At 35.2% G+C, this 12,198-nt stretch overlaps 1 protein-coding gene across 1 annotated transcript; it reads right to left on the bottom strand.

Annotated features, from left to right (window-relative positions):
• Positions 1-4,479: 4,479 nt before the first annotated feature.
• fabp6 (fatty acid binding protein 6, ileal (gastrotropin)) lies at positions 4,480-6,104 on the bottom strand. Its single transcript, XM_036588288.1, has 4 exons — positions 5,958-6,104; positions 5,086-5,261; positions 4,819-4,908; positions 4,480-4,632 (listed from the first exon to the last, which is right to left on the bottom strand). Exons 1-4 carry the CDS (start codon positions 6,022-6,024, stop codon positions 4,570-4,572), a joined length of 396 nt encoding a protein of 131 aa, XP_036444181.1. The 5' UTR covers positions 6,025-6,104; the 3' UTR covers positions 4,480-4,569.
• Positions 6,105-12,198: the final 6,094 nt, after the last annotated feature.

Raw genomic sequence — 12,198 nt, 5'->3', positions numbered from 1 at the left:
ATTCATCCGTGTTAAGCTCACTACAGTTGAAAGATGTCTTCATTGTCTTTTACCTCATCCTTTTAGTCACTGTGGTCCATGCAAATTACCTCACACGGCTGCTGTGACTTCAGACAGTCATTGTCCATTCACACTTGCTTGTAACTTATAGGAAGTGGTGGCTAGAACACATTTATCATGTTGAGCAGAGTATAAAATGTTGTAAGGTTCCATAGTCCATACTACTGATAGTTTTTGTCTTTTTTGGGGAGTTCTGGTTGCTCATACATGGATATCTGTGGAACTTGGTGACACTTTGATGAGCTGAGACAACTGAAAAGGCAAGTTCTGTAACATTCTTTTTTCATGGAACGTTCTCATTTCATGGAACGTTGTCATTCCAAATTCTTTTGTGTTGTGAAAATAGGACACAGAAAGTGTAACATTAGGATATTTTGCTTTGATGACCAACTCTAAGTGATGCAGGATTTTCATAAAGCAGACTGCAGCACTCAACCTTAGTTTTCATGGCATTGATGTGATCGACACTGAAGATTAGACTAACATTAAACCCATTTCTCTCAGGTTTTGGTGAATTTTACAGGGATGTCGACTGCACAGTGTGTTGTTAACCAGCAGCAAGACCAAAGTGTCTGCTTTATGTCCTGCTAAATAAGCTTTTTAACCACTTTACTGGACTTTGGATCAAAATCATCCTCAGATAGTCCTGAACTTTGAACTACCTCAACGTATGCCAATTTTTTTTGTGCTGATTCTGCAGGACTTTTATTATTTGAATACATTCTTTCTGATTGGTCACAGAGTCCAGTATTGTTTTTATTTCCAAAATGTTTTATTCCTCCTTTTATGTCTTTTATGTTGAAGTCCCCTGTTTTATGTAGGTAGATGCAACATGTTCACTGTAACAGATATACGCACTGTTTTGTATTTCAGTTCATTGTAAAGTGAAGCCTCTGTGTGTGCAATATGTAACCATTAGTTTCATCTGTTACTTTAGACAACTTTTTTTTTTAACCACTACTTCACTGATTTTTTTATTTTTTTTCCCTAATTTAGCATTAGCGTTTGTATAACAAGATATTACTGCTGAAAGGCAGTGATTTTTATTTTCCACCAAGAAAATGTTGCACATTGCAACCAATGTCTCCTAAATCTCTAGAAGTTTAGTAGACCAGTGAGTATTGAAAGAGCTCATTCAGTGGTCTATGGTTTTATTTAAAAGCCTAATTTTGTGTAGGAGGAGAAAGAAGCTTGTGAGGATGGGGGATAACTTGTAATTTTGATATAATTTGTGAAAAAAATAAAAAAAATAAGCATAAGTAATTGAAATGTCTTTGTTTAACTGGCATGCTGTGCTGTGTACTGAAAGTGGTGAATTTGCATAGCTCAAGGGTTGTTTAATATGAATGTCTGGACTCATTGCACATGAAAAGCTTTGAGGGGAGGAGGGTGCTCCTCCATTTAGCACCGCCCTTAAATACCAGTGCCCCCCCCCCACCCCCCCCACCCCCCATGTGCTGGTCTAAAGACAATGAAGGAGATTCCTGCCCTGTGTGGCTCTCTTTCCTGTCACTAAACAGCCCTAAACAAATAAAGTGCAATCATACTGCTCACTGTTTTGCATTTCTCAAAGACTAGCTGATAAAAATACAGTGTGTAGATAAAAGGAAATGGTTTTAGTGAATTTGAAGTTGATGCAGTGTAACAGTCAGTACCATGAAAAGGCAGAGATTAAACATTTAAGGAAATACAAACACCATCACCAGAGTATCTGTGAAAGCAAGTTGTTCTAAGTATTTCAGTGATTTGATCACATTTACTTCATGAAATTTACCCAAAAAGAGTCCTAAAAACAGCTAAAGTTTAAACTTAGAATTAAAATTTCTACGTAATTAAATTGTGAAGATGTAAACAAAGTCATTTGTGGTTTGATGCTATTACATTTATATACAAAACACAAAAAAAAACAAAAATTAAGGTTTATTGTTCCTCTACAATGATATTTACATCTCAGTAACTGAATTATGCAGAAATTTTGAAGACTGATGAATTCCCCATTAATTTTGTTCTTAGTTAATGTGGCTGCTGTTACATGTTACCAGACTTGTCTCAGTGATAAAAATGATGTTTAACTGAAAATACATTAATCAGCTAGTTTGAGTTTCACATTGTGTTGTACAACGCAGTCATCAATTTTGTAAATTTCAATGCTACTTGGATTAACAAATATCTTCACAACTTATTTTAGATTCAAGTCTTTGTCATGTCCACAAGGAAAATCAAATTGCCCTGTACCACGAAATCCTTACTTTATGTATTCATCCCAGCTACCACAATAAAAAGTGTAAAATGGTAACTTTTCAGGAGCGAGAAAGAACGTATGTAGGTGTATAAAAAGTTGGGGCACCCCTAGTCAAATGGCCTGTTCTGTTGATTTTCTAAGTGAAAACATGTTCTCTGTAGAGAACACTTGTGTACAATTACTGTTTATTTGCTAACAAAAAATAACGTATGTCCTGTACAGAAGTTAGGACACATATTTTATGTTTTACTTTTACAGTATATTTAATTCAGCAAATAAATAGAAATTTTGCAAAAAAAATATTTCCTGTAGAGGATGTGTTAACTTATTTTCACTAAAATCAACAAAACGTCATTTGCCTTGAGGTGTTCAAATGTTTGCATATGACAACATATGATCAATTTGTATGATGGTAGGATCTGTAAAGATCTTCCAGGTGTAGACGTGCTGCTGCTTGGTCAGAGAAGAATGGACCTGTCTACTTTTTTATTTTCATGTTTTGTTTTTTCCCCTAATATGTTAAACTCAGCAAATAGAGATTGTGCGCTAAAATTGAATATGAAGTAGAGGGAAGGGAGCTTAAACTATTGCATACAATCGTATAACAAGATTTTCACTTGTCATAAATTGTCCAGACAATGTAAATGACAGCTTCTGTGAGAAAAAAGGAAACAGTGATAATATAAGAGTAGAATTTATCATTTATATATCACTAGTAGAATTGTGATATATACACACACGGTTCTACTGGTGATATATAAATTATAAATTCTACTCTTATATTATCACTATCTATCTATATATATATATATATATATATAGACTTGGATTGTGGAATAACAGAGCTGATAGGTAGGCATGTAATGCTGGATTAGTGCATTTGTTGGAGGAGCCATCTTATCTGAGTAATTAAAGAGATTGGGTGGAAGAGGAGGGGAGGCTGAGAGGGAGACAGAGAGGGAGGGAGGGGTGAGTCTCCTTTGTGCTAGCACTCTGTGGGGGGCACATGTGCAGGCCCAGGGAGGTGGGCCACATGTCTGAGCCGGTGTGACGAGGGGATTGAGGGGAGGGGGCACTTGGTAGAGGGGCAGTTGGGTAATGGATCATTTTCACAACCTTTGTTTGCAAAGCAGGGAGGGGGAGGGGCTGGCACCCTTTTAATTATTAGGAGCGGGTATTTGCTAACTGAAATAACCCCCCCTTTCTCGGTTATTGTTTTACTGTATTGTGTGTGTCTGCTTTTAACAGCATTCATATATCCTATAAGCTTTACAGTGAGCCAGAGGATTTTTGTTGTGCTGTGCTAAAATGAACAAAGCTGGTCTGATTGCATGTGTTTAGCTACTGTAGTTATTTACAGATGGAAGCAGGGATCTCTGTGTGGTTTGTCTCTTTTGGTCATAGATTAAGACAGAGTATTAAAAGGAATGTTCTGCCAAAGTTAATCCTTTTATCAATTCTCAGACGCTCTGCTAATGTTGTCTTCACAGTATGCTATAACAAAGAGGGCTGCCAAGGCTTTTGTTAGGGGTACAACATGCCCTCGGGGTGGATGCGCATTTTGAAGGCTGACTGCCCTCCAGTGGTAGCTGCCTAATAACCAAAGGTTTTTAAGATTTTCTTATATAATGGGAGCCACATAAAATGATGCAGGCATTTTGCGGCATTTGTGCACTTTTTATTTTTGTTTTATTTTAGTTTTTTAAAAATTTATTTAAGTAAGTTTGAGGGAATCGGTCGCACAGGAGTGATTCAGTAAGTGTTTCTCAATTTTTTTCCCACACATATGAACACAAATTTTCTTATATAATGAGATAATTTGAGAGCCTTATAAAAAATGCACACATATTTTGTAATAGAAGTTAATGTAACCAGATTTTTTTAAAAGTAGTTTTGGGTTATTTTTATTGACCCATTCATCATGTAATTGTAAGACAATGAAAAAGGAGTTTTTTAAATTATGCAAAAAAAAAATTACAAGGTTTTTGCGTGACAGTGACGAGAGTGATATATATATATATATATCCAATTTATTTAACCAATTTTTAGGGAATCAGTTGCACAGGAGTCATCCAGTTAGATTTTCTTGCTTTATAACCCCAGTTTGTTTCATATAAGAACACCTTTTTATCATATAATGTGAGAATTTGTGAGCCACATAAAGAAAGATGCAGGCATTGGGCAGTGTATATATCTTTTTTTATTATTATTTTCTTTTTTATCAACATTTAAGTTTTGAGGCCATTAGTTGCACAGGAGCGATTCAGTTAGATTTTCTTGCTGGTGCGGATCAGGACGACTGTACCCTTGGCTGAAGTAGCTGTGGAGGTCTGTAAAGCAGAGAAACACAGACGTTGGGAAAAGTTTAAGATACATTAAGAAAATGGGAGCAAATGTAGATGTTTGAAAGTGAAACATGACTGAAATGTTCAGAAAATGTGGATGATATGTTCAAAAGTTTTCTTTTAATGTTTTCACTTCTTTTCAGCTTTTTTCTTTTCTATTCAGTGACTTGCCTCAATCAGCTTGCCCCCGCTGATCTCAGACGTGTGGTGGTAGTTGGGGAATCGCACAGTCAGCTTGCCATTCTCCCTGGTGACGGTTGCCTGGTGACATAACGTAAGAATGAATCTCATTCACAGATCTAATCCCTGATTGATCGACTGATTCAGTTTAAGAACAAAACGCAGATATGCACATCGGCCAGATTCAGCTTATTCACTGACTGAAGGCCACACGTTTATTGTTATTAAGTGGTTAAAGTGGAACTGTCTCAGTCTTACCTTAAACTTCTTCCCTCCAATGGTCTCCATGTCACACTCCTTGTCAATGACAAACTTGTTGGTGACGCTGTGGTTGGCTGGGTAATGCTGAGTCCATGAGTACTCATCCCCATTCTCAACCACTTCAGTCACAAGCTTGTAGTCACGACCTCTCTCGATCACATCATCAGGGATACCTGTTGTGCAAAAGGCAGACTAAACTTACTTTTCTCTCTGGTTGTCTGGTTTAAAACACTTTTTTCACATTTTAAATGGAAATGTCGTTCATTTTCAGTGCAAACTGAGTAATGAGTGAATGTAGTACTGTAGATGTTTCTCCTGGTGTAGGAAAACTGATGAAATTTAGCTGACATACAGGAACTCTCTTTGGCTCAATGTAACTATCACAAGGTCAGATAGCTGAAACTCACTGTGGCCCATAGCTATTCTGAAATAATGCCAGAGTAAGAAGTTGAAAGCTTTGCAGAATCATTCTAGTGCAACATTTCAGCACTGCTAAATCAAAACCTCATAACTATTTTTTTGTTGTTTTTTTATTAGTCAATTTGAAAATTCCAGCTGCTTTACATTGTATAACCATTTCACAATGAATGGATCGATAGAAATAGTCCAAAATGAATAAAATGTTGTTGCATTAATTTACATTAAAACTAAGTAAGTTTTTGTCCCTTCTCCTGTAAAGTTACCACTTTTGCGGTTTGGTTCTGAGGTTTTGTTCTGACAGTGAACACTTAACTCCACTATTCTAGTAATACTAAAGTCTATTCAAACTGATCTTAGCTGTTTGGTCTTGCTTAGAAGACCAAAACATTACAGCATGTCTTGTAACATACTAGAATATTCTCTCTGTTTCTAAAGAATAAGCTGCTTACCAATAAGTTTGCAGAACTCATCATATCCCTGCTGAGTTTCAGTCTCCCACTTGCCAGAGAAAGCCATGGTTGGTCAGAGATGACGTTGATGAGAGAGAGAGAAGTAAAGCGAGGGCTGATGTCAGAGAAAGGTACAGATGAATAAATGAGCTCTTTTTAAATACTCTCTCCTCTGCCTCTTTTGTTATGACCTGATGAGCCCGTCCCCATCATAATCAGGCCATAAACTTTTACGATGGCACCACATTGCATGTAAAATGGCAATGTCATCAAGGATTTGACCGCGAGGTTGCTCACCTGCAGACGAGGTTGGCACAAGATGACAAAAAGTGACTTCATTCATTCAGTAACATTTTAATTCAGCGTAATTTTAGTACCTTGGTGTACCTTTTGTGAGGTCTACTAATTATATTTAAATAAGAACTGTAGTTGTAAAAAGGACATTCACTCACTTTTTAAAGCCTTTGACACACAGTTCAATGAAGAATGTAAAGAACATGAGCAATTTTTACACTTCTAAAGCTTTCTGTTATTATATGTAATAAATTACAAAATAAGGGCAGTTAAATTTTCTAATTTTCTAAATCTAATTATACACTTTATCTTACTCTAAACAAACACGTTTATTAGGTGTGTTAATCTCACACTGGTTTGATTTTCGATTTAATAATGTTTAGGAAACAATTCAGTGATCACAAAGTATTGATTCGGTTCAATTATTATTATTGACACAATTTAGAATTATTTATTACAAATATCCCAAAAAATATACCAAATACACAATTACACAGTTATATAGCCATAAATATTTACACAGTAGTGGAATATACAGAGCTGTCCAAAAATCAGAGACCACCCTTAATTTATTTCTAACAAGTTCTTCATTTAGCAAGAAATATTTCTGGGGAGATTAGATAGAAGATCATCCACTAGCATAAGAAAGGAGAAAGTTGTTTCCAAAAGTGGAGTTCAAAGAATTATTAAAAGAGAAAATGGAACTCCTGCCACCATCAGATAAACAGGACTTAAAGCTTTCATCTTTGAGAGAGAGGAGAAAATCAAGCTCCACTCTTCAGATCTGAGAAAGTTCAACATCCACAGACGTTTCTGTCCATCTTTCCACTGTGAGAACACAACTCAACAGTATGAGTCTGAAAGGATGTGTAGCTGTCAAGAAGCTGTTACTGAGAAAAGAACATTTGCGATTCAATCCTAGAAGCTGCTGGAGTTCTCTGAATGATGGACTGACCACCCCAGAGTCCAGACCTCAACATCACTGCATGTGTTGGGATTTTTTGGAATCATGAAAAACAGAAAATGCAATCAGTTTATAAGAATGAATGGAGATATGGAAAAATATCCCTGTAGATTTCTTTGAATAACTAAAAGCAAGCACACACTAAATACTGACCATTTTGACATTTAATGTAGCTATTGAGGTTTCTGCGTAATGTGTTAAATATATGTTTCTGCTGTTTTTGTCTGATGCTGAAAAATGAATAACTTGTATTCAATATCCATTTTAACCCGAAATGTAATAAATGAAGAATGGTCCCTGACTTTTGCACAGTACTGTGTACTGTGTTAAAAAAAAAAAATAATAATAATTTTTGGGGGAAGATTTATGCTTAAAGTAGACCAAGAATTTTATTTTTCCAAGATGACTGCATAATATTGAATATCATTACAAAAGCCAATAATCAATTCTAACATTCCAAAACTCAATACAATTGAATTGTGATGCTTTCATTTCAAAATAAATGCAGTTGAATCATGATGGATCACATTTTTACACACCAACTTTCACAAGTTTGAGAATAATTTAACCTAAACTATATTTTATTTAGATGGTTTCAGTCTCAAAATGATGCTTTTTCCTTTTTCCATATCCATCCTTTTATATGATATAACCATGTTAGTACTGAACAGTAGCTGAACAGACAGACTGCAGTGGTAGATGTGATGAGGCTTTGCAACTTGGCAGCACAGAAAAGCAAGTGCATTGACCTTGCTTGTGAGCAGGCAGTGAGCTCTTTACACAGGGGGACAGAATACATTGAGTAATGTTGATGATGGGCAGTGTATTTCAGTATATCATAAAAAAACACCCATTACTTACAAAATTTCATATGCAGGCAAGCGAGTAAACAAATTACTACTGATTAATATGCTTAATATGATGAGACAGGTCAGTGCTCCATTAGTTGGACCATCGCAGACGAAAACGAGCCAAACTATTTCCACATGCAATTAAGTTGTACGTGTATAATCAGTGTGCACATTAAAATAAGGCTGAATGACGAGGTCAACACATCAGCTAACTATAAAACCCTTCACGAGCCCTTCATAGCGGTCTGCAATTATCTTAGGACATAGTGTTATTCTGCCATCGTCTCAACAGGAACAGTGCATAATATTCATGAATCACATCTTTATAAAACATCAGTTATAAAACGTTCATCTGCATTCAAGCACTATTTGTAAACCCATAATGTGTTCCAGAAAATCTGTAAACTGTTATAGCTTCTCCTACTATATATTATATGCAGAGTTGGGCAGAATACTTTGAAAAAGTAATGATTACTGAATACTAAATACACTGTCCTAAATGTATTCAGTAACATATTTTATTACAATATATAAAAATGCAACATATTCAGAACACATTTAGAATACATTCACAATACATAGTCAAGACACATGGAAAAAAAACTGCTGTTGTCATTACTTAATTCACGTTGTTCCACATGGTTACTGGTTGGCAGTTTTCATCACATATTTTTCTGTTAAAACATTTAATGAAAAATTCGCTGATTTAAATGAGGTTTCTATATTCTCATCATAATTTTAGCTCTCACTGCCTGCTTCAGCCCAGTGCTGCTATCATAAACCCACTGCCATTTCATTAACTAAGCAAACAATTCACCATGTCGCAATTTAAGGTGGGTAGATATGATTTTCAGATAATATAATGTATGTAACTTGCCAAGAAACACACACACTAGTCAAGTACAGCACCAATGCTAAGCTTATCACTTATGAACATGTCCATGCTAAGGAGACTGTTCAGCTCCCTCAAAAAAAAAAAATTGATTCATCACATTGGTTTATCAGTCTAGCAGTATTCAGTAACACTGAGATTCATAACTGATCATTGATTTATCAGTCTACTCTGGCTTTAGCAGAGCTACAGTAACACTGAGATTAATAACTGGTCATCACATTGATTTATCAGTCTATTCAGACTTTAGCAGTGTTCAGTAACACTGAGATTCATAACTGATCATCACATTGGTTTATCAGTCTACTCAGGCTTTAACAGAGCTACAGTAACACTGAGATTAATAACTGGTCATCACATTAGTTTATCAGTCTACTCAGGCTTTAGGTGGGGCTACGTTGTTTGTAAAGAAGCCATTTTTTTTAGTTCTTTAGAGTACGTCTTTACATGCCATATGCTGATTTTAAAATTGATGGTGTTTCTTTTAAAATGGTATATATATATATATATATATATATATATATATATATATATATATATATATATATATTTAATGTAGTGCATAAGTACTCTAAAAGTATTTGCCTAAAAATGTAAAAGGTAACTGTATTATATGATTTCCATTTCATCCCCACCCTGATTACATGCCCAAATGTTTGTGGACACCTGCTCATCCAGTATTTTTTTTTCTGAAATCAAGAGTATTAATAGGTAAGTTGTCCCCCTCTTTGCTGCAATAACAGCTTCTACTCTTTTGAAAAGGCTTCACACTAGATGTTGGAACATTGTAAGGTCAGGTACGGATGTGGTTTAATTAGTTTTGAATCACAAATGCCACTTCAACTCATTCCAAAGGTACTGGATGGAGCTCCATCACTCCAGAGAATGCAGTTTCACTCCATTGGCCATGGTGATGTTAAACTCATGTGCAGCAGCTCCATTTTATTGGCAGTGCTGCTCTATGGAAATTATGCAAACTGATTTTTTTGACTGAAGACAGAAATATTTAATTTAATGTGAGTTAAGTCATTTTGAACAAGTTCTATTGTTCTATTTATTTAGAAACGTCACACATCATAAAGGGGGAAAATGGTATCATTGGTATCAAGTTTTCTCAGTGACAGTATGTTTTTTCCTGCTGCAACTCTGCTATTGCTTTTGGGATTAATGTCTATCTATCCTTCTGTTTCTTATTTGGCTTGCTTACCACCTCTGCCTTTTGTATAAGACCTTTTGTATTATGACTGCAATGGACAATTGCAAACTTTTCTTAAGTCTTTTTCAGAACAGTAGGCCTGAAACAATGTCTTAAGAGTTTGCTGAGAGAGAAAAATGTGCCACAGGTCAATGCCCTTCAACACATAAAACATCTTGCCTGCCTCTCAAGGATTACAACTTTCATTGCCCCATATCCTCCCCCTGCAGAAGTCAAATCATCTCTTACATGTGGCTATGCAAAAAAAACCCACGCTTCTCCAAAATGATAACTTTACAGAAGGCAAAAACTTTCTGTATTTTTAATGCAAGTTATTGTAATTACATTTTTATCCTAGCAATTTTGGAGCATTTGTATTGGTGAATTTATCATAATTTTTCACACCATATAAAGAGCAGCTGCTGTGCTCAAATTATGTAGAAAACAAATGGAGATATATGTGGTGGTGTTGTTTTTTACAGCAACACTATTCCCTTTCTTCTGAAGCCTCTGAGATGTATGGAAATACCTTAGCTTTGCAAATAACAGTGCAGCCTTAAGCCTGACACAAAATGATGAGCTAGAGAGATAAATACAACACTGTAAAGGCAGGGTTCCCTCGGTTCTGTTGAGCTGGCTCCAAAAGCTGGCCTTTGAATGCCCACATTCACTCTCAGATAGAATGGAGGTTAAGTAACGGGCTATGGCGTGACATTAGTCAGGGTTTTTTTTTTAACAATGAAAGGCCATTGATCAAGAGATATCATCAGTAGAAAGTTCAGGACTATCACAGGACAGCACTTTGATGCATCTGCTAATTTGTATGGCATGAAAAAAGCTGAAATAAGAACCAGAAAAAGTGGACATGAAGCTTAAGTGTTTACATGTATACAATTTATTACATAGAATGCAAATAAATATTAAATAACAAATAAATGAAATAAAAGGAGTATTGGGTGTTCCATATTTTCTGTACATTTCTCTTAACTAGCCTAGTAATTGTGCTGCTTTTAAGTTTTCATTTTTTGAATTTTAATTTAATGTATTTTAATATCACTGAGGAAATAGTTAAATGGCATTTCCTATGTGGCCAGCAAGTCATTGACTCCTTGGCCCTTGTGTGAACTTCACGGGTCTTCAAGCTGTGCCAGTGCAGATGAAAGAGTACAAATCGTTAAAATAGCATTATATAGCATGATGACTAAATGACTGTTTAACTAGTGTCCTTCAGCAACAGTTCCCAAGTGTAGATCAGTTTGATAAATGTAAACCGTAGTGAAACATAAACTTTTACAATACTGTCATTCACAGCGTCTCTCCAGGTTTGACATTAATTGTGACGAAACTTGGCTGTGGTGACGAATCATTTACATAAATTTCACTGGTTGGTTTTTGTAGCTTGTCATGGTGAACACTTTCATACATTTAGTGAAATAAACATAGTTCTACAAAGCTATGAAAGTACTGTACTCTGTTGGAAGTCCAGGAAACACATTTCTCACATTTTTAGAGAAGCCGAGTTGATCATCACTTTCATATTGTAGGCTATTATATTTTTTATGCTCTATTTCAGAAAAAAAGTTTAGTTATGAAAAGTTACAAATGTGGCCCTTTGGCAAAATGAATGTAGTACCTTTAAATCTCATTTAAGGTACACAGTTGAACTGTATAGGAAAATGTCGTTGACCTGGACAGTACATCTTTTCTATTATAATTAAGTTTATTTTGGTTTATCAAGGTGTTTACACCCAAAAAATAAAAGAGAGAAAAAAATATAATAATAGATAACACAAAAATAAAAGTAAAAATTATAGATATAAAATTAATGGACATAATAATCCTTACAAAAACAAGTACTGACTGAAAAGGTATAGTCTGAAGCTATAGCTTATTTTGACTACCCTTTATAAATAATACACAATCCTACATTTAAACAATACAGAGTAATATCAAAACAGAAAGAAAATGAACATTTCTGACAGTGCATCCTGCAGTGGAGTTTGATAATCAAAACTAAAAGTTTGCATTGCATTGTTTCATTAAAG

This window comes from Colossoma macropomum, unplaced genomic scaffold (assembly GCF_904425465.1).
Source record: "Colossoma macropomum unplaced genomic scaffold, Colossoma_macropomum, whole genome shotgun sequence".
NCBI lineage: Eukaryota > Metazoa > Chordata > Actinopteri > Characiformes > Serrasalmidae > Colossoma > Colossoma macropomum.
The sequence above is the reverse complement of the archived record's forward strand: the minus strand, read 5'-3'. Positions and strand labels throughout refer to the sequence as shown.

Excerpts from the sequence above, each read along its gene's own strand:
- fabp6 (XM_036588288.1), bottom strand. The coding sequence starts at position 6,024 with ATGGCTTTCTCTGGCAAGTGGGAGACTGAAACTCAGCAGGGATATGAT. Across the intron at positions 4,909-5,085 it reads TTGGAGGGAAGAAGTTTAAG|GCAACCGTCACCAGGGAGAA; the intron begins GTAAGACTGAGA and ends TTATGTCACCAG. Across the intron at positions 4,633-4,818 it reads GCGGGGGCAAGCTGATTGAG|ACCTCCACAGCTACTTCAGC; the intron begins GCAAGTCACTGA and ends TCTGCTTTACAG.